This window comes from Geotrypetes seraphini, chromosome 2 (assembly GCF_902459505.1).
Source record: "Geotrypetes seraphini chromosome 2, aGeoSer1.1, whole genome shotgun sequence".
In the NCBI taxonomy this organism is placed as follows: Eukaryota; Metazoa; Chordata; class Amphibia; order Gymnophiona; family Dermophiidae; genus Geotrypetes; species Geotrypetes seraphini.
The window spans coordinates 45,764,701-45,787,575 of NC_047085.1; the positions used below are offsets into that span (position 1 = coordinate 45,764,701).

Genomic DNA, 22,875 nt, shown 5'->3' on the forward strand with positions numbered 1-22,875 from the left:
AATGGTCATTTTCGGGGGGGGGGGAATACGTTTTTTCTTTTTTCAAGTTTCAACTTTAATAATAATTTGATTAATCGCTTAATCTAAATTCTAAGCGATGTACATGATAATAAAATTACAAAATAAGGGGAATAATACAATAAATAAAAAGACTAAGACTAACAAGACTATTGACAAATTTAACAAAACTAGGAACATAAGGGATGAGATGGATAAGAATTACAATTTGTATAAAAGTTAAAGAAACAAATAAGGGGGATACATAAGGAGAGGGAAGATAAAAAAGTTACTTCAATAAAATTGTAGAAAGAAAAATAAAATTAGTTCAAAGACTAAATGATTAGTTTACAAAGGCATCTTTAAAGAGAAAACTCTTTAGTTTACCTTTGAATTTTTCTATGTTGGGTTCTTCCCTTAAATGGCTAGGGAGAGAATTCCAAGTTTGGGGGGCCGTAACTGAAAAGATCAACTACAATTATGCATGCAACTAATTCATGTACATATAATATTAAAAGAAAAGCACAATAAACTTACAGACATTAATAAGCAATTATATTTCCCCACTCTCCCACCTAGTAATCAAGAAAATAAATACCCACAGGAAATTATCTAAAAAAAATCCCCGAACCAATTCCAAACGCCTCCCCCCTCCCTCCCACCCTGGATGTATATGTTTAAAGGTCAGTAAAATAAAGTTAGTTATCATTCCTTACAAAATTTAGCCAATGGCTCCCAAACATCCAGAAATTTCCTGTAACTTCCCTGCTGTATAGACATCGAACGTTCCATTTTAAAAGTATAACAGAGAGATTCCCACCAGAAAGTGTAATTTAACCTATCCCAGTTCTTCCAATTCTTCAATATAAGTTGTATGGCAACCCCTGTCATTATAAAGAGAAGTTTGTTATTCCTAGCAGATATTTGGCTTTTAGCTGTCATTAACGTACCAAATAGGATGGTATCGTACGTCATAGCCACTGGATTTTCCAATATTTTGTTCACATGATCCCATATGGATCTCCAAAATTTAAGTATCAAGGGACAATAGTACAGTAAATGGTCGAATGTCCCGGCTTCGAGATGACAGTGCCAGCATCTATTAGACTTTGAACTATCTAGTTCGTTCGAAAATACTTTTTTTCTGATTTGAAAATGGCCTTGTTCTCCACTGGATTTTTGGATGCTTTTCCAAACTCAGACTTAGAGGTCATATCGAAAATGCCCCTCCACGTTACAATATAAATTGTTATCTGGATTATCTCCATTCTATCTTTTTTCTCACTTCGAATTGTTTAGTCCAATTAAGTCTACTCGTCGCTCTGGTCTATTTACTTTTTCCAGTCCCAAAAATTGCTGTTACAAAAAGTTTTTTGGATAGAACCTTGGCCTATCAAGCAGGTAAAATCCAAGCTTGGTTAGAGATATGATTCGACAAACTCCATCCTATTGCACTTTCAGGAAATTAGTAGAGACTTATTTGTTCAAGAAATTTGTTACTTAATTAGTGACTACATCATTGTATTCACACTACAATAGTATAAAACTGTACATTGTACTGTTGCTTTTCATATGTTCTGTATTTCATCACTGAATTGCTCAGTTCTCTTATTTTGTGAACCACCTAGAACTCTTTGGGTGTTGGCGGTATAGAAAAATAAAGTTATTATTATTATTATATAACTAGTGTTTGAGCCCGTTACATTAACGGGTGCTAGTAAAGCCTCCTTCCCTCACATGTCCCCTATTTTCAGCCCCAGCTCCAAACCAATTTTACCCCCCCCCCCCAGCACCCTTCTCCCCTGGCCCAGTAGCACCTCTTCCCTGCTCCCCCTGTCCCTCTTCCATGCTCCCCCGGTCCAATAGCACCTCTTCCCTGCTCCCTGTCCCTCTTCCTTGCTCTCCCGGCCCAGTAGCACCTCTTCCCTGTTCCAGAAACACCTCTTCCCTGTTTCCCCGGTCCAGTATGCAGCGTTGTGAGCATCGCAGCCGGCTTTTGTGAACCTCGTAGGCCGCTCTACCCCTCAGAAGTATGTTCCCTCTGACGTGATCGCGTACGTCGGAGGAAACGTTCTACTGAGGTGCTATGTGGCTGCGAAGTTTAGTAGAGCCAGCCACGATCCTCACTGGAGCAGCGCCTGACCCTCAGCAGATCGAAGCCTTCCTCCCAGCAGCCGCTGCCAGTATCGTTGCAAAAAGCCTTCCTCCCGGCAGCCGCCGCCAGCACCGCTCCGCACCGCCTCCTCAAGCCGCCGAATGTGGCCAGCTTCCTCCAGCGGTTGGTGAGTGAGGGCGGGAGGAGGGCAGTGGCCATAATGTTCCCTGCCGCCGGGTTCTAAAATGGAACACGGCCATGGATCACACACCACATCGGCAGGGATCACGATGTTTTCAATGCACATGCGCCGGTAAGCTTTTATTATATAGGATTAAGAAAAATAAAAACAAAATACAATTATCAAAACACTCCAAGCTGTATAAAATTACAATCTTGTCATAAATACTACACCTCCCCCCCAAATTACAACTGCCACAGAATGAATATCTGAAGGTCATTGGTAAAATCTTACCGGTGGTCCAGGGGGTCCTGATGGCCCTTTGCCATCCTGCGCACAGTCACAGTCGTGTGGAAAAGCTGGGCAGTTTTCTTCATCCCTCTGTTAAGAACAGAAAGCAGTCTCGGTAAAACTCTGTCAGAAACTTAGGGCTCCTTTTACGAAGCCGCGTTAGCAGTTTAACGCGCGTAATAGCGTGCGCTAATTTGCCGGCCATGCTAGCCACTACCGCCGCCTCTTGAGCAGGCGACAGTTTTTCGGTGAGCGAAAAAGGTGCGAAAAAGGTGCGATAAAGCCACTAACGCGGCTTCGTAAAAGGAGCCCTTAGGGTCTCTTTTACTAAAATGTGCTAAAAAGTGACCTGCGCTGTACTCGGCGCAAGTCTTTCCCACATGCTGAGGCCACTTTTAGCATGGTCGTAAAATGGCTTCATTATTGTGGCTTGGCCCAAAACTGGATTATCGCCCTAGTTCTGTAGCATGGACTTCTGGAACTTCTTTACAAATCAAATTTTCTGCTAAGATTTTGGGAGTCCTTTGTGATTCCTCGCTCTCTTTTAAGGATCAGATTAGTTCTGTGATCAAGAAATGTTTTTTCAATCTGCGTATGCTGAGGAAAGTCAGACATCTTTTCCATCAACAGCATTTCTCCATTCTGGTTCAGTCGATTGTTTTATCTCATCTTGACTATTGTCACGCTCCTCTATCTTGGTATTACAAAAAAACTGTCTTTCTAGATTACAATTGATCCAGAACACTGCTGCCAGATTGATTTTCAGGAAATATAAGTTTGATCATGTAACACCATTACTTTATAACCTACACTGGCTTCCTGGCAAGGCATCACAATAAATCATAAAAATAAACTAAAACCCTCCTCTCAAAAATCATAGGCTGGTTTACACTCCTGGAATTAGCAGACTTTTCGAGTCACTTAAATTGGGAGGGAGACTGCTGACCAAGGAGTGCATCCCCTGCTTTCCACACAAGGGCTTAGGAGGCAGAGCAGAGAAACACTGGAATCCTGGTGCACAACAGTTCAAGCTCCACTTCCAGTTCAATATTTTTTTTATTGAGTTTTTTGAAAAAATATAAGAAACAGTTCAAGTACAAGATATCAAAAAATAAAACAAAACATTTAGTATAACAAATATTCAGTTACAGTGTGCAATGTAGAATTGAATCGTTTTAAAAGATCTAAAGTACTAGGACTGTTTATGAAAAAATAATAAAAGAAAAGATAAGAGTACAGTCCTAGTACTTTAGATCAAGCTCCACTTCCACAAAAAATCTGCACATTTAATGTGACATTTCCTGCTTCCCATCTCTCGAGATCGCCAACAGGCCCATGAGAATTAAATTTGTCTGCAGTGCTAGAAAAGGAGACATGGAGCATGGGCTGGAACAGAATGGACTCAGCTTCTGTAAGGAAAAGGCCTTTGAGAGGCTGAGGGATATAGAGGGGTGAACAATGAGTTGCATTTGGTGGAAGCATGGGCAGGGATGGAAGGTGGAACTATTTATTTTTTTTTTTTTTTTACTGTGGCTGAAATTAGGTATAATGAGGAAACCGGTGTCCATTTTTAGTCACAGTGATGGGCCAATCTGCAGGACAGGCAGTCTACCTGAGCACATGGTTCTGAAAACTGTCCTTGAGAAGAGAAAGATTTGGGCACGAATGCCGAGTTGAACAATAATTTAGCTTGGTCTGTTCTAAACAAGAAAAATGGGTCCCTCTTTGGGAAGGAAGGTGCCATTTTGAACGACAACAGAAAGGAATTTAAAACAACACTTACCAAGCCTGGAAGTTCACAGCATTTGTCTCTATTGGCCCAGGATGTTGTACAGACAATGTCGAACATCTGTAACTGGAACTGAAATAAGGGAGTGAAAGAAATGTATAAAAGCCAAGTTATAAGGAAGTCAATGACAAAGTGTACGAGTATTCTTACTCCCAAAAAATGCAATTCTACTTTTTTCTAGGATAAGAACTGGTAGAAGGGTATTAGATATCCTAAGTGAACCTTTGAGGAGAATTGGTAGCAGCCACGGAGAACCATTTGGAGCATCAGGAGGAGAGCTTCTGTACCAGTAAGACGGTTTTAACGAGTCTTACAGGCATGGAAACCTTTTAAGCATCGGAGCCTGAGGGCTCCTTTTAAAAAAGCTGCGCTAGCGGGGTTAACGTGCGCGACTTTTCGTCACGCACTAACCCCCGCGCTAGCTGAAAAACTACCCCCTGCTCAAGAGGAGGCGGTAGCGGCTAGCGCGGCCAGCGGTTTAGCGCATGCTATTACACGCGTTAAACCGCTAGCGTGGCTTTGTAAAAGGAGCCCTCAGTCTTGAAATAAACCTAAACCATAAGGCGATATTCTTGGATTACACCTCTTGGTTTTTGTTTTAAATTCTTTATTCATTTTACATCTTACAAGTGTATCATAAAATAACATTTGAACTTATACAATATCACTTGATTTTCTATCAATTTAACTTAAATTATAGTATTTAAACCCTCCCTCCCAACCCTACTAATTCATATATAGTTGCATATGTCATATAATATATTATATAATCTGTCCTATTAATCTAATCATTTAATATCAAATCAGAAATCCCCCCCCCCCATACTTTGCAATTATACCTTTTAGGGAAAATTGATATTCCAATAATTACTCATTACAATATTCTATTAATGGCCTCCAAACCTCCTGAAAGTTATTAAAATTTCCTTTCTGCAAGGCTAACATTCTTTCCACCCAAAACTATAATTTAATCTATTCCAATTTTTCCAATTAAATGTAATCTGCTGAATGGTGACTCCTGTCATAATAAGTAATAGCTTCCTCATTGACATTCCAAATAATATAGTATCGTAGGATAGAGCCACAGGATTTTCCAACAAACAATTTATTTGGCCCCCAAATCGATTTCCAAAAAGCCAAAATGAATGGACAATACAACAATAAATGATCTAAAGTCCCCGCTTCGAGATGACAATGCCAACACCTATTAGACTTGGAGCTATCTAATTTTTGCAAACGAACAGGGGTCCAGAAAGCTCGGTGCAGCAGAAAAAAACAAGTTTGTCTCATAGATGCCGACATTGTACAGCTCATCCTCCAAGACCAAATTTGTGGCCGTTGAGACGCAGTAATTTGATGCTTAATCTCAATGCTCCAAATGTCCCGAAGACCAGTTTTTTATTGGTTGGTTTTTTACTAGCCCCTGACGCAGCCCTTGTAAGGGAGAAATATGGCCATGTCAGACTTTTAGGGGCTGATTCTGGAAGCGACGCCTGCCTGGGCAAGTGCTTACAAAACGGGGGTCTGCCGCATGCCGCTCATCGACAGGCGCTGCTTCCAGAAACCGCAAATCTCTCTCATGCCTGTTCATTGTGGATATCCAGAAAACCTGGCCTGCCAGTAGATCTCGAGGACCGGACTTGGGCAGCCCTGCTCTAAATAATGAAACATTCAACAGCAACAGCCAGTTTGGGTCAGAAAACATCCAACTGATGACCTACAACTTGCCACTGAGAATGTTGGTGCTCAACATTTACTGCCCGATAAAACATTGAGCAATGATGCAGGAAAATGAATGAAGCCTTTAGATATGTGTTTGTATCTTTACACAAGCTTCTGTGAAGCCCACGCTTCAAACAACTAAATATTTCTATGACATCACAGTTTGTTAAATAACCAACACTTCAACAATGTGCATGACTGAAACAAGAGCAGCAATTTCCTTCCGATATCTCATACAAAGAACTCTTTAATTACCAGTTTTTTGGACGTCTGCCTTCATCTCCTGTCACTGGATTGAGTTCACAAAGATTGCTCTGTTCTGCTTCTTTTTTCCGTTATAAACTAGATTTATATTCATTATTATTCATAAAGCCTAAGGTCAAAAGGCCTTTTTATTGCTTCCAGGCATTACTGTTTGAGTTCTCTTGGCTTACAGTCATTTTGACCATATAATATGTTGTATTGATGCAGCACACATGCTCTAGGGTCCATGATTTTCATTCATAGAAGGCAGCGTGTCTCAAACTTTTTTTTAGCTCTGGCACACTAAACCCCTCTTTTACTAAGGTGCGCTAACCGATTAGCGCACGCTAAATGCTAACACGTCCATAGACAAACATGCACGTTTTAGCGTTTAGCGCGCTAATTTGACTAGCGTGCACTAATCGGTTAGTGCACCTTAGTAAAAGAGGGCCTAAACGGGGCAAATGTTTTTCACGATGCACTAAATGGATTAAATACTTTTTGTTGCACATTATAATTGAAATTATAAAATTGCAAAACCAACAAAAAAATTAAAATTTGAGAGTTATGTAAAGTTCTTCAAGCTATGTAAGGGTAATAGTAACAAAAAAAATAAATCTCCCCTGCCCCAAACACAAAGGGGTGAGGGGAAGAGAATAAAAAAATATAATAAAGAAAATAACTGTGATAAAAGGAAAACCCTCAGTCACACAGCTTGCAAAGGGGAATCACCCCTAAAGCACCAGCTGTCACAAGTATAAACCCAATCAAGGGTATTATCTGTGAAACATCCCTGGGCTGACCTTATGTGAATTTAACGTGACAAACCAGTGCACAAACCAGTGTGCTAACAGTGAAAAAAATCAATAATATCTACAAGTTGTAAAGGCTGTCTCTGCTCCCCCCCCCCATCCGGGGAGCAAAATCAGCCAAGCGGGCACAGGTGGAAACTACTGAAAGCACTTAGCTTCTCCAATGAAAAGGAAAAATAGCCAGCCAAGATGAAGCTCGTCCAACGGGACTCCATTTCAAGGGTGAAAGCCCCCTTCGTCAGGAACCGACCAGGCTATCTCGGTGAGATCTTGAACACCAGCCAAAGATGATGTCACGAAGTTGAAAATGGCGCTGACCCGAGGGAAACGCCTCCTAGAATTTAACTGCAGCGTAACCATACTTCACACGTAATGAGTGACTCGGGAGATTCAAAATCTCTCCACAAAAAAACTCCAAAATAGAAGTCAAAAAGTTTATTACACAGATTTAGTGTACAGTGTTGTTCGGGCTGTCTCTTCCCCTCACACCTTTGTGTTTGGGGCAGGGGAGATTATTATTTTTTTACTACAACGTTTTTCTTCCCTTGTTGTGGGTTCTTTTTGAATCTTTATTGGGTAATAGTAACAACAGTGAAACTAAAGTAGAATAGAATTGCTAATCAATGCGATGGATATGCATGTTTTTAAGTGCACATTAACTCAAAACGCAGCTCGATATTTGACAAGCAAACACGCCTTTTCATCATCCACCATGTGCAGTTCTCTCTTTTTAAAATTTAATTTCTGTCAGAGCTGAAACAAAGCCTCGATTGCTTTGTTGCTCAAGTTAGGATAACTACTGCATAAAAAATTAGCATAAAATGACTCGTCAGTTTTCATTAGTTGCCATTACTTGATTCGTTTTTAAGGACCAATCACGTCAAAGACTATGCTTGTCTGTGTGGTTGTATCCTTACGCACATAGATGCTCAGAACATTGACAGACTCTTGCATATGTGATGTACATGTCATCTACTCTAATGTATATTGATGAAGGGAATTTTTAAAAATAAAAGTAAAATTCTAGAATCTCTCATGGCACACCTGAAATCTCTTTGGGGCACACCACTGTGCCATGGCACACAGTTTGAGATAAAGTAAGGAGTGAGAGGTCTAACCGGAGGGATTACATTCCCAGCTTTGGCAGAGAACTTAAGAGGGTTTCACAATAGAAAGTATTTTGTAATCATTTTCTGGCTTTAAAGAAGGAAGTACCCAGCAATATTTCCTCTCTCGTGGCAGATCTTGCTTATGCATTCGCATTTTGCTTATCCATGACCCTGAAGCTTCCTGAGACAAGGACAACAAATAGACAAGGTATCTTCTAAGAATATCTGTTTGGTCTACTTACTGGTGCAGAATTATCCCTTGGTCCTCTCGATCTGACCATCCTCCCCAGCACTTCTATCCCATCGGAGGTAATATTACCTGCTGTGTTAATTGCCTTTTCGCCCACTTGTTTGCAGTCTATAATTAGTCTGGAAGAAGTCTTGCTGATGACTACATGTAACTATAAGATTGAAAAAAATATTTCAGGAAGGTTAAGAAACATGTGGAAAGTAAGGAAATATTATGGGTTCAATATACAGTAGCAGCAGTGACAAGCATTTCAGTTTAAAAACAAGTACTATAAAATTTTGCCATTATAAGAAGTTCTTTGAGAGAACTTTCTCATTTCAGGCTGCCAAATTGAACATGAGGCTTGGTAAAACTATGCAAGAGGCTACTTCCTATTTTGATTTTAGAAAACTGTTAAAAACACATCTGTTTGATAGGTTGATATCTTAATGCATTCTGTTTAAACTATCTTGCTTTTTAATTGATGTATTTTAATAATATTCGCTTGTTTCATCTGTGTGTTATCTATTTGCACTGTATGTACCAACTTTTCCTGTTGTAAACCGCTTTGAACCTTTTTTGGTATGACGGTATATAAAAAATAAATTATTATTATTATTATTATATAGATTTGATAACACTCTATAGAAGGGGTCTCAAAGTCCCTTTTTGAGGGCCGCAATCCAGTCAAGTTTTCAGGATTTCCCCAATAAATATGCATGAGATCTATGTGCATGCACTGCTTTCAATGCATATTCATTGGGGAAATCCTGAAAACCCGACTGGATTGCGGCCCTCAAGGAGGGACTTTGAGATCCCTGCTCTATAGGGCCCTTTTACCAAACAGTAGTAAAAAGTGGCCTTAGTGCAACCTTATGCACGTCATTCCTGTGTGCTAAGGCTATTTTTACCACTATAGCAAAATGGCTGACATTCCTATATTTGGTATTAATGGCTACGTGCTAATTTTCAAAACAATTAGTTCTACCAAAGCTAATCAAGAATTATCACATCATAATAACACTCCAGTAGTGAAGTTCCATAAAGTTTTTTAATAAAATATCGCTCATATTTATATTTTCTGTTGTTCTTTTTCTTATTATTGTTATGGGGATCTTCAGAAAACTGTTTGGGTATATTTAAGTATTTTACTCCGAGCAGCTACATTCCTCATTGATTATTTAAATTTTTTTGCAATATAATTTTTAAAATTAAAAAGGTTTAAATTTAAGATAAGATGTCTGAAGGTAGTAAATTGGACTGATGAAATGTGTGGTGATAGACACATTTTTGAAGTAAAAGATATACACTCTTTAAGTTGCAATTAACTTTCTGATGGTCCACTTTGTTGACATAAGTGGAGGTAGAAAGTTTTATACCATGCCGGGACATCTGTATGTTGAATTACGATATCCCTTGTGCTACATTTAGGGCCTGTTTTACAAAGCCGCACCATGCGGCAACAGCCTCGAAGCCCTTTAAATCTCTATGGGCTTTGGGGCCATTACCATGCTGCAGCCGCTAGTGTGGCTTTGTAAAACAGGCCCTTAATTTTTGGACTAGTTTTTAAAAAATTTTTTTAGTTTATTTAATGAATTTTAATAGCATGTTTACTTAAACCAGCAAAAATGTTTTTTTTTCTTTATAATGGTGATCTCTAACTACTACTGATTTGGAAAATAAATATTTCCTGTTTCATGACTATTTCAACTTCAATTTGTCAATTTAAGAGAAGTCATTCATATTATGGACAACTTGTACAATTATTATCAGTATCAATGATAGTTTTATAAAATTGATGTAAAATAATCTATTTGAACGAACCTTATGAAAACTTCCATAAAATATTTTTCTGATTTCAGGTCCCTCAAATGTAACCGGCTGAAATTCTCCTTTGTAATCATAGTTAAAGAATGTCAAAGTTTTCCCACCATCTGTAAAGCAGAAATTACAAATATTATTGTGGGCAGAGTTCTGGTAGCCACATAGCTCATGGAGAAAACTGATGTGTAGGTTGTCAGAGCTTTTTCTAGCCCGTGATAAAAATGGCTCAAAAACTGGTTAGTGACAAATTCTTTGCTTCTTTAGAAATGCATTAAATATTATCAGAAACACATACAGTAATTTAAATGTCTAAATCAAAATAATGCATCATGTGTATAGTTAATAGTTTGTTGATAGGAAAATGGGTTTACATAACTTTCTGCTCAAAAAGTTTGGGATAGGACATCTAGGTTGGAAAAAGACATCCAATTTGGGACACTCACTATTAGTTGTTTTTTGGTGGGGTTTTTTTTTTTTTTTTTTTAATTGTCTTTATTAGCAATTGCAAAGGGAACAACAACCAGGGTCAAAACAAGCAGAAAACATAACAGGTAGAGAAAACAATACTGGAAAAAAAGCAGAGGGGCACAATACAGAAACCCAATGGCCGGATGCCCAACGCAATTGACATTTTTGAAGTACAAAACCCCCGATCAACCACACACAAACCTCAAACACTCGGCCTCATTTTACAAAAGACTCACTGAGGCAGTCTTTTATAAAATACATATAGGTCCACAGGAAATATTTGTATTTCCCTAAATATGCAGTGGGAGAAAATATTTTGAAAAACTATGCTTTGGAAAGAAGTGCAATGTCATTTAGAGGCTTGAACATGGAAATGCCTGTGCTTGCATGTATAGGTGCTGATTTTTCTCAGTATACATGTAAATACTGTATAAGAACTGTATTTAAAAACAACAACAACAAACTAGGAGGCTGATATTCAATATGATTTAAATGGCCAGGAGAAGCTACTAGGCGTTTAAATTGTCTGTCCAGGGCTAACCGTACACTTTCAATGGCATGTAAGTGAATAGTGAACATAAGAACAGCCTTACTGGGTCAGACCAATGGTCCATCAAGCCCAGTAGCCTGTTCTCATGGTGGCCAATCCATGTCACCAGTACTTGGCCAAAACCCAAGGTATAGCAATATTCCATGCTACCGATACAGGGCAAGCAGTGGCTTCCCCCATGTCTTTCTCAATAACAGATGCGGCTTTGTAAAAGGTGCCGTAAGTGTCTACATCTGAACTTATTTCGATATGTGATATAGGATAAATAATACAAAGTAAGCTTTCATTCATCTTGCTCTATTAGAGGAACTGCTGCTAATTTGAGCTTTTTAAGGGAGAGGGATTCATCAAGCAGTCTTAGAACCTTAATGCTTGTTATTTGGCCTTTAACATGACATTTGTATGAGCCGGAGAACAAATTAATATCAAGTTTAATTAAGTTACCAGACCTCAAATACCCAAGGCACTACTTGAATAATTTTTCATGCCCTTGCTGGGGTGGTAAATTCATCACTGGGCTTGGTAAAGTGACATGTGCTATAAATATTTTTTTATAATTTTAATTTCATAGCAATCAATAAATATAAAGTGCATTTAGTGCTTAAGGTGCTAAAGAAAGGAAGGCACTTATCTTTTGTACCCAAAAGTTAAGTGCCTTCCTATCTTTAGCACCTTAAGTAGTGCCTTGGGTATTTGAGGTCTGGTAAATTTGTTCTACGGCTCATACAATAGTTATCTGTTTGAACAAATTTTGTTTTCTTCAGTTCAAGTTGCTTTAACATGACCTACAGGGCCCTAAAGTCGCTTGATTAAAAATATCATTGTAATATTTAAATCATTGTGAGTTAGGTAGTAAAGAGATACAAAATATGCAAATGCATGTTTTGCATTTCATTAGTATGCAAATACCCTAATGTGACTAGCAGCGACATCCTACAAGTCACTTTAGGGCCTAAAAACTATGGTAAAATATTCACAGCTTATTGCTGCGGTTATTACTGTGTGGGAGCATCAGGCCACAAAGCTGCAGCCCGATGCTCCCAGGCTGCCAGTGGGGGGGGTCCCCTCAGGTATCTGCCCCCCTCACCACAAGCCCTCCCTCACCCCAAAGGGTTTCCTTCTCATTGATGGTCCAGAGGGGCCTAGTCACACTTACTATCTAAAATGATTCCAACCAGTGGCTCAAACTCTTTATTTAAAATTTCCCATAAGGCAAACGGTTCCTGTGGAGTATCTGGCAGTACTCGAAAGAGGAATGTAATCGTGTAGTCGGAGGGCAGTCCCTCGGGATGAATATACCTGTGAAAAGAGAGAAGGTCTTTGTTAAGTCCTGTCTGGTGGGTGTCAAAATATTTTATCTTTTTGATATCAAAGGTCTTACATGCCTGGATTTTCTTAAAATTTCCTTTTAATATTCTCAAAAAAACCCCAAAAAGAAACTGCAGAGCAGAATGTACAAGGTACAGGAACTTTTATTAAAAGTCAATAAAATATTTTTTCCAAAGGATAGCTTTCATATGCATGGAGACCAGACCCGACATGGTCCGTGTTTCGGAGAAACACTCCTTCTTCAGGGGTCCAAGTTGTTCAGTGCTAACAGAGAACCACATGGAATACAACAATGCATAAAATCTTTATAATTCATGAGTGAACAGGCAATACTCCTGTCAGACTGACGCTCAGCGTAAAAACTGCGCACGACTGAAGCCCCTAATGGCAAACTTACTTTTTTGTTTGAATCTGCTTATTGACTATCAAAAGATACATATGTTGCATGTCTCACTACCAAAGCTTTTGCATTATAGCAAGGTTTGTCTAGTCAGGTGATCTCACTAATATACAACTATTGCTTTAACTAAACTTTTATTTTTTTAATGCTGAATAAGATGTAAGGGTGTTAAGCAAATCTTCAATCACTTCTTTCAAACCCTGGCTGAAATGTGCACTTTGCATAAACATGCATACCTCAGGAGAGGCAAAGCCAAATAAACCCATTGCAAAATGGAGAAATATGTGCATAATATTTTGGCCCAGCAAACACATGTCCCCTTTAAATCGGTGTGTCCCGGGCCATCGATGTATGTAAATAGCGGCATTCTAAAACCACCATTTACACATGTATGGGATCAAGCTGTGTAAATGCCACTTATACATAGAGTTGGTGCACAAGGCCTCTAAAATGACTTCCATATAAGCTGTTAGTTTTTATATATATTTAGAAATATTCCAGGGCTACTCATACATACTTTGTAGGCTGAGACACTAGGGCGTCCTTATGTAGTCGGTAACAGGGAAAGCTATTGAAGGTCCCAGGATCCATAGAAACTCCTTCTATTGCTGAGAATTCTTTCTCAATCAAACCAAACATCTCCATCATTTTAAATCCTGTAAGGAAACGTGGTGAAACAGTTCAATAGAAATACACTGTTCGGGGCAGAGACTTTCTATAGTGTCCACCCAGTCTGTCCAGTTTCCTTCTCAATGCAATGCCATGGATCTCAATAGAGGGTTTTTTTTTGTGGTTATCTCATACTATCTTCAATTGTATCACTTCTTTGCTTCTACTATAATTTTTTGTTATGGATGTAACTGACAGAAAAAGAGAGGTGGTAAGAAGCAGAGAAAAGAATGGAAAGGAAGGGTTTGCTCAATAGATATGGGGGAAATTCTATAAAGGGCATCTAATCTAATCTAATCTTCTATTTGTGCGTCGATCATACCTATATAGGCTCAAGGAGACTGTAAAGAGAGGTAAGAGGAGAGAGAAAGAGGAGGTGGATAGGTAAGAGGGAGAGGAAGGGGAGAGAGGAGGAAGGGAGGAAGGTTTCTAGAGGTAGGTACCACTTAAATGTGTCAAAGGAACTGTTGATTGACAGGTAAGCACCTATGTGCATTAGTATTCATGCGGTGGGAGACAGCCTGTATAAGTGCCAGGGTCGTGCGCTGACCTTGGATTTTTAATGTCGGGCAATTTCATTTGGCCCGTTAAATTAGTGCTGAACTGGGCTAAGTGAATATTCAGCGCTGGCCAGTTAACTTAACAGTGGGCAAAGATAAGCCTTCTATTTATACAGACTGCTAAATTTGGCCAGTCAGCGCTGAATATTGTCAGTTATCGCGTGATGTAGCTGGTTAACATTTCGGCACCGACCGCGAATATTTAGTGGAAATAACTGATTCTCTCACGATTTAACCAGTCAGCGGCTGTTTTCTGGCTGATTAAATAGCTTTGAATAACGGGAGGATAATGCCTAGCTGCAAGGGAGGTGTAGAGCAGAGGCAGCCCGTGAGTATGGCTCCCTGGTATGCCTATAGGCCTGGGTTCTCTAACTGGCGCTTACTTTTTAAGGCACCCAAACTCTAAAAAAACGCCACTAAAATGATGTTTTTAACTGAGTTTCAAGGTGCCTCCTGGCGTCTAAAAAATTGGAACCAGAATCAAGTTTAAGTTTATTAGGATTTGATATACCACTTATCAAGGTTATCTAAGTGGTTTTTACAATCAGGTACTCAAGCATTTTCCCTATCTGTCCCGGTGGGCTCACAATCTATCTAACGTACCTGGGGCTATAGAGGACTGAGTGACTTGCCTAGAGTCACAAGGAGCAGCACAGGGTTTGAACCCACAACCCCAGGGTGCTGAGGCTGTAGATCCAACCACTGCGCCACCCACTCCTTCAATCGCTCCTCTGTAGGCACTTTAGGCCACCTAACGCCACTGTGGGCATGGCTAACGCCAGAAGTGGCATTAGGCAGCTTAAAGCACCTACGGAAGTGCAATTCATGACAAAGATAGGCGCCGGAAATGGAGGCCCGGAAAACCCTGGTCTACATTTCCGGCGCCTAGCTTTCCTGTACAGAGAATCCAGGCCATAGTTTATATAATACTACACATAAATAACACTCGTTACCACTGTTCACTCTAAGCTGAGCAGGTTCCATCACCTACAGTCTTGCCAGTGAGGGGTGCTGTTTTACTGTCACATTTTCAATGGTGAGAGACAGGCATGCTCTGCCGGAATCCAGGTAACCTGCCTGTCTCTAGCGATTGAAAGCACGAGATTGAAGCACCGCCCCCCCACTGGCAGCAATGCAGTTGAAGGACTTCCGCTCAGCTTAGAGGGAACAGTGCTCTTCACTTGGCACTTCTAAATACATCAACTTACACATGCCAAGACCAGCTGACACCAGAATTCCGTAATGGAATCTTCGCATCAAGATGATGTCATAGAATTAGCGCTAAGTACAGGCCTTTGGTAATTCAAAGTGAGGTGCCAATTTATAGACTTGCCAGTGTGTGGCGCAGTGGTTGAAGCTACAGCCTCAGCACCCCGGGGTTGTGGGTTCAAACCCCGTGCTGCTCCTTGTGACCCTGGGCAAGTCACTCAGTCCTCCACAGCCCCAGGTACATTAGATAGATTGTGAACCCACCAGGACAGATAGGGAACATGCTTCAGTACCTGATTGTAAAACTGCTTAGATAACCTTGATAGGCGATATATAAAATCCTAATGAAAACTTGTACAGAGCATTAGGACTTGATCACCCAAAGCGATGTGATCCCATGCCCTAAACGATCATTTTTTTGTGCTGAAAAAAGTAAAGTCTGGGCATCATACCTGCTAAACTGTTGCCATGCATCATCGACAATGGGCACACTGCAAAACATAAAAATAAAATAAAATATATATATATATGGAGAAGGATTTGAAATGTGAACGATCTGATTCATCCTTAGGAAACCTGAGGAAGAACGAGTTCAGGCCAAAAACATCTACATCTCAGTCTGGAGTCTTACTACAAAGAAAAATCAGTGATTTTTTTTTTTCTTCTGTTTCAGATAGCACCAAAACTGGATCCTGGTTTTTTTTAAAAAAAATTTGTTTTAAGGACAGTAGTTTGTTATTTTCTGCATCATGTCTATCTACTCCTACCCTAGATGAGATTTCAAGCACCAGCCTGACCCTCATGCGAAACTTCTTTCAAATTAGTCCTTTATTTTCTAACCTCCGTTGCTCTCTCTCTCTCTTCTATCTATACACGTCTCCCTCTGTATTCGCGGTGATGGGGGATTAACAAACCTGCAAATAACTTTTTCATATGTTATCCGCGGTTTTCTATTAAAAAAACCATCGTGAATATGGTGAAACCGCGAATAACATGTCGGGAGACCTGGCCTGTTCCCGAAGGAGGGGCAAAACACGGTGAAGAAAAGTGCTGGGAATCGGCGATTTTCTCTGTAAACGCTTGGAACCAGCGATTTCTCTATGCAAGCTGATGTAATTTGAGGGGGGGGGGCTTGGAGTCAGCAAGCTAAAAATGCAAATAATCGAAACCACGAATACGGAGGGAGAAATGTACTCCTTCTTTGCTTACATCCTATGGTGTCTATTAAAATGTTTTATCACCACATTCTGAACCCCTGAACTCATCACACTGTTTAGTAGAAGGGCCCCTGTCTCTGTTAATGTGCATGAAGTGCAAAACCTTAGCAGAAAGTTAATAAATATGTTATCACATGTTATTCATGATTTATTTATTTATTAGGATTTATTTAACACCTTTTTGAAGGAGTTCACTCAAAGCAGTGTACGCTGTGGTGCTGAAAAGTTCTCAGCCCACCCAAGAAGAGAATGACTTGGATATGGTTCAATCAATGGTCTGAAACAATGTCACAACATAGAATTTTGTTTCTGCAAATTGGCACTTAATGGAATAAGATAACACTCCAGTTACAGTGGTAAAATAATGCTCAAAATTTAGGAAGTTGGTTGGTTGGGTTGAGATCTTTTCAGCTCCCCCTCATATATAATAAAAGTGAGCTAAGTATAGGACAATCAAGCCATTGTGACATCTCTGATGAGGTTGGCTCTTATTGGTGGAATGATGCATTATAGCATCACAATCTCAGCTCTGGTTACCAGATTGAAAGTGTTCACACTACAAGAGGGTGCAGAAAAGTTCTCAGCACAACCAACCAACTTCTTAAATCCACACTCCCCGCAGCAACGATCGCAGCAGGAGAGATGGCTCATTTCCCCTGCCGCGATAGCGATGCCCCCCACCCCGAATGGCGGCACATCGGGGTGAACCATCTCCCCTGCCGTGATCCTCATCCCTGAAGTGCTACGGATCGGGGGGGGGGACAAACGCCATCGCGGCAGGAGAGATTGGCCATCTCTCCTGCCGCGACCCATCCTCCCCCCAATTGGATCGGGAAGGAGGAAGCCCAACCACTCCTGCCCTGGCGACTACTCCACTGCGCGACTCGATCTGGGCAGGACAGAGCCAAACACCTCCTGCCCCGGCAACCCCCCCCCCCACCGACTTGATCTGGGCAAGAGGGAGCCCAACTCCTCCTGACCTGATGGAACCCCGCCCCGCTGATCTGATAGGCAGGATGGAGCCCAACCTCTCCTGCCCAGGTGATCCCCCTACCCCCCACCCCCACTAAAATACAGGCAGGAGGGATCCCAGGTCCTCCGGCCCACAACGCACCCCCTCCATGAAGGCCCCTCTGAACTCCCGATCGGCCCCCCGAAACCCCCCCACCCGCCGTCCCTGCAATACCCCCCACCGACCCTGCGACCCCGCACCCCTGAGACCCCCCCCTTTACCTTACAGAAGTTTGACGGATGGATCCCAAGCCCATCCGCCCTGCAGGTCTGCCATTCGCAGAATGGTGGGCCTTAGGGCCTGATTGGGCCAGGTCGCCTAAAGCTCCGCCCACAGGAGGGACCTTTGGCACCTGGGCCAACCGGAATTGGCCCAGTTGCCTTAGCCATGATCCCCCCAAACTGCGGCACTTCGAAGGGAGGATTCTCATCCCGAAGTGGCGCAGTTTGAGGGGGGGGGGGATTGCCATTGCGGCAGGTAAGATGAGCCATCTCTCCTTCCGCGATGGTTGCAGTGGGGGGTGGGCAGATTGCCGGGGCTGCTAAGCTCATCGCGGCAGCCGCAATCAGCTCAGCGGCCCCTTTTTCGGCACTTATACCTGTTTTGACTTGGTCTAAGTCAAAACGTATAAGTGCCGACTAGGCAGCCTGTTTTAAGTTTTGGTTATACCTGCTGTATGACTATGTCTAGGTTGGCCCACCTCCCGCCCTTTCCCCTCCTCTAAAAACGCCTCTTTTCACTCTGTGCATTTAGAAGCAGGGGACAGGCCTAAGCTGGTTTTAGATACGTCTAAAACCAGCTTTGGTTATGGGTACTTGGACGATCAGGCTTTTTGATCGTCCAAGTACCCATTTAGGCCACTTTGTAGACCTTTTTTTTATTATTATGAGCCCCATAGATTCTAAACTCTTCAGAACCAATTTCCAACTCCCTAGGCATGCTTCCCCACTATTTTCTCACTCCTTTGAACTCAAGGGGAGTAGATATCCTCTTCTGTTATTCTGACTCAGCTCTGCTCAGTTCACACTCCCACATTCATTTTAGCCCAATCATTAGATAACCTCTTAAAATGCACAACATTTTACCCATGTGTTTGAGTGTTCATGATATGCACACAGCCACAAATTGGATACAATTCTCCTGCAATCAGGTAAGAGGCAGACAGAAACCCCTTTTGAGTTTTACACAAACAAATAACTACTGGTTTTCAAACCCCTTGCTCACAAACCCTTTTTTCTAGGCTATCAGAACACATTATCATTGGGGGTAGAGAATGACACGGTGACAAAATTCATCACCGTTCCCGTCCCCGCAGATAACCGCGGGAAACCATCTTCATGTCATTCTTTAAGGAGAGAGGGAAGAATCAGAGTATAATTGGGCACAACCACTGACCCACAAGCTTTGCTTTGAAGAATGCTGGTGTAGAAGGACTGAGGTTGAAATAGACACTAGAAAATGACATGGGATTATTTCCCGCGGTTATCCGCAGGGACGGGGACGGTGATGAATTTTGTCACCGTGTCATTCTCTAATTGGGGATTTCATCAGCATACTGCTTTGCAGTTCTTTTAGGTATTTTAGTAGCTCAGCTGACCCCTGATGTAGGCATTCTGGCCGAAACACGGCTTGTGTTGGGTTAATGAAAGACTAGTCGCTGTTCATTGAGGCCCTTTGTACTTTTTTTTGCTTGACTTACTTCAGTGTGCTTTTTCAGACTCAGCTCTTGAACGGTGCTGTGGTGCTCTTCATGCAGTTCATTAATAATAATAATAATAATTTTATTCTTGTATACCGCCATATCCATAAAGTTCTAGGCGGTTCACATCCATTAATTAAGGTCCGTGATGACTCACGGATTTACAAAATTTTTGACAAAGTTAACCAGAGCGAGAGCTTTCTTTTGTATTTCACCATATCTTTGGAATTCTCTTCGAAATATAGTGCGTCTTTGAACCCACTTATTTGAAATTTAGAACTGTTTTGAAGACATTCCTGTTTTAAGAAAGCTTTTTTCTATTCAGTTAGATGATTCTGGTGTCGTGAGGGTTTACTAGTGAGGCAGTCTGCAGAATATTTTATTTTTTTTCTCATCCCTGGCTTTCTTTTATGAATATGGAGTTCTTTTCTATTTTAATTATAATTTTGTAAACTGCTCTGTTATTGCCTAAGGATAGGGTAACCCCTCCTGTGGGCGGGGCTTTAGGTGCCTGGCCCAATCAGGCCCTAAGGCCCACCATTCTGCGAATGGCGGACCTGCTGGGTGGACGGGCTTGGGACCCGTCCGTCCAACTTCTGTAAGGTAAAGGGGGTTTCAGGGGTGCGGGGTCGCAGGGTGGACTGCTCAGTTCTGCTCAGTTCTGACTGTATCCCGCCCCCATCCCTCTTATCCTGTTTGTGCGACGGGGCAGCCACCGCACATGCGCGGTTGTGACGCGATGATATCGCGTGCGTGTGCAGATGCGACACGTTGACATTGCGCATGTGCGCATGATGTCACGCGTTGCATCTGCGCGTTCACGGATGCCGTACCCACATCAGAAGCTTTTCAAAACCCGGACAAAGTGCCGGGTTTTGAAAAGCCGTCCGGACATGTCTGGGGAAATGCAGATGTCTGGTAACCCTACCTAAGAAAGGGTGGTATATTAAATAAAATTAAACCAGAAACCATAAAGGGGATTTGCACCAGCATCGCCTAATTAATTGCTACTGAATATCCCCTCCTGACTGGTTAAATAATTTTGCAAATTGGCTCCTTAGATTTCTGGGTGTCTTTTACTGTACAGTGTTCCTCCATGAATTTGCAGTTCGCGAATTGTGGACTCATTCATTCGCGGTCCGTTCCGACCACCTCTTCCTGTAGTAAAGTCGGGCTGCACCAATCAGTGGCTGCGTGTCAAAGCAGCTCCTGATTGGTACAGCCCGACTTTACTACAGGAAGAGGCGGTCAGAGCAGATCGCGAGTGATTTTCTTCACCCGCCGGCACTCCAGCTGCCCTCTCCTGCCTCCCCTGCCTTTTTGACAGGCGAAAAAACGCATTTGCGGTTTTTCAAAATTCACAGGGGTTCCTGGAACGGGACACCCGTGAATTTCGGGGGAGTACTGTAGTTCCGATACTGAGCTTCAAAATGTTGGGAGTAGGTAATCATCTTCCAAAAATCTCCTCAGGAGTGAAACAAAAATCAGAATTATGCAACAGAAGGGCGGAGTGTGTATGGGGGGGGGTTCTTTCTCAGCTACCTAAATCATCTGAAAAATGTTCTGGCATTGCTATGGCTGCAGCTGCTTTCACATCTATTTTTCCTTCTCTAAGGGGAAGCCATAACACAGTTTTCACAGGAAATAGATATGTTACTTGCTGATGCCGTTTCACAGATGAAAGTGATCAGTTCGTCTTCTATCTTCTTAAAGGCGTCAAAGTCATCCACAAAGAAGACGTGCCGCTCAATGGGCTTGCTGCCAATGTTCACCAGTTCTGCATAGTCTGCATCCGCCACTCCAATAGCAAATATACTAAAACCTGGGGAAAGAGAAGATAAGTCAATATTCCATTTGTTCATTTTAAGGGCTGTATGGCGTAAGCTACAAAAACATTTACCTTGGAATATTTCTTGACCTAAGAAGGCACTGAATTATGTGTAATATTGTGAGAGAGGAAAATACATTTGTAATCATTTCTGCGCACTGCATACCTAATTGAACTCTGATCAGTTCTATACAGTATCTAGGTATTCTTCATTTTAAATGTATGCAAAAATCACAAATTTATCTTATTAAGTGGTAGAGATGTGCTGGAAGGGGATCACTAAAGCCCCATTTAACATAGTAACATAGTAGATGATGGCAGATAAAAACCAGAAAGGTCCAACCAGTCTGACCAACCTGATTCAATTTAATTTTTGTCTTCTTCTTCTTAGCTATTTTTGCCCGGTACTGTGCACAGATTCCAACTACTGAAGCCTCTGTCAAAGCTCACTCCAGCCCATCTACACCATCCCAGCCACTGAAGCCCTCTCCAGCCCATCCTCCACCAAACGGCCATATACTGGCACAGACTGTGCCAGTCTGCCCAGTACTGGCCTTAGTTCTTCGATATTTGCTATTATTCTCTGATTCTAGATCCTCTGTGTTCATCCCATGCTTTTTTAAACTCCGTCACCGTTTTCCTCTCCACTACCTCTCTCAGGAGCACATTCCAGGCATCCACCACCCTCTCTGTAAAGAAGAATTTTCTTTCATTGCTCTTGAGTCTACCACCCTTCAGCCTCTTTTATTTCTTTATTTTATTTTCATCAAGTAAATAGAAAATATCTTTATCACTGCCCTTCCTCTTTTTTTTTTTTTTTTTAAACAAAGGGGGCTCTTTGAATGGCCTAGACCAGGGATCGACAACCTGCGGCTTGCGAGCCACATGCAGCTCTTCTTGCATGTGGCTGTGGCTTTCCAGGCCCCCGACCCTTTAATCTCCCTCCTGATTCTACAATCTCCCCTCCCCATGGACCTACTTAGGTACCTGGTGATCCAGCAGGGATCTTTGTGGTAGGAGCGCAGCCCTCTCACTCCTGCCTCCTCATGGCTTCTTTCTAAAATGACAAAAATAATAGCGAAATACCACTATATCAAACAATACACATCAGTATTGTCAAGCCTTCATCTATCAAGGCATCCTATACGGCCTCAGAAATGGAGCCTACGCACAGCAATGCAGTCACAAACTGAGACAATCCGCGTAGTAGAAATGCTCCTGCTCCAATCATTGGCCTTTAAAACTATTTTTTTTTTTAAGTGCTATTTTTTAATCACTATTTTGTAATATAAACCCTACACCACTCAATATTTAAGATGTGGTTTTAAATACGTAATGCTTATTCAAAAAATCTGCATCAAATACTGTGTGTAATATCAAAATTTGAAAAACTCGACCACAAAAACTTATCTTATTTGTTTAGTAGTCTTCACTGTCGGAGTCTTAATAGTAAAATCTCAATTCATGTCCATTCGCCAACGCGGCCAGCGTTTCGCGGGAATTGCATACATCCGCTGCATCAGGGCCACCTGGACATTACCACACACATCCTCACTTTTCTCCTTCTGTTGGAATGGGCTCCTAGTCTGACCTCTCTGGCAACCTGGGTGTGGAGAGTATGGCAGCCAGCTGTCCAGGTTCA

The 22,875-nt window shown here is 41.6% G+C and overlaps 1 protein-coding gene and 1 long non-coding RNA gene across 5 annotated transcripts in view; one reads left to right on the forward strand and one right to left on the reverse strand.

Annotated features, from left to right (window-relative positions):
- COL14A1 (collagen type XIV alpha 1 chain) overlaps positions 1 to 22,875 on the reverse strand; it is a 393,953-nt gene that overhangs the window by 98,180 nt on the left and 272,898 nt on the right. For both annotated transcript variants that reach the window (XM_033933023.1, XM_033933024.1), the window contains exons 29-36: positions 21,063 to 21,227; positions 15,930 to 15,968; positions 13,557 to 13,695; positions 12,467 to 12,609; positions 10,293 to 10,402; positions 8,482 to 8,640; positions 4,348 to 4,425; positions 2,568 to 2,654 (exon numbers count right to left, since the gene is read on the reverse strand). In XM_033933023.1, coding sequence (XP_033788914.1) covers positions 2,568 to 2,654; positions 4,348 to 4,425; positions 8,482 to 8,640; positions 10,293 to 10,402; positions 12,467 to 12,609; positions 13,557 to 13,695; positions 15,930 to 15,968; positions 21,063 to 21,227 — 920 coding nt within the window. The remainder of the gene's footprint in view (positions 1 to 2,567; positions 2,655 to 4,347; positions 4,426 to 8,481; positions 8,641 to 10,292; positions 10,403 to 12,466; positions 12,610 to 13,556; positions 13,696 to 15,929; positions 15,969 to 21,062; positions 21,228 to 22,875) is intronic.
- The window catches only part of LOC117355058, a 163,168-nt gene continuing 148,722 nt past the window's right edge, over positions 8,430 to 22,875 (forward strand). For all 3 annotated transcript variants that reach the window (XR_004538269.1, XR_004538268.1, XR_004538270.1), the window contains exon 1: positions 8,430 to 8,548. This is a non-coding gene — a long non-coding RNA (uncharacterized LOC117355058). The remainder of the gene's footprint in view (positions 8,549 to 22,875) is intronic.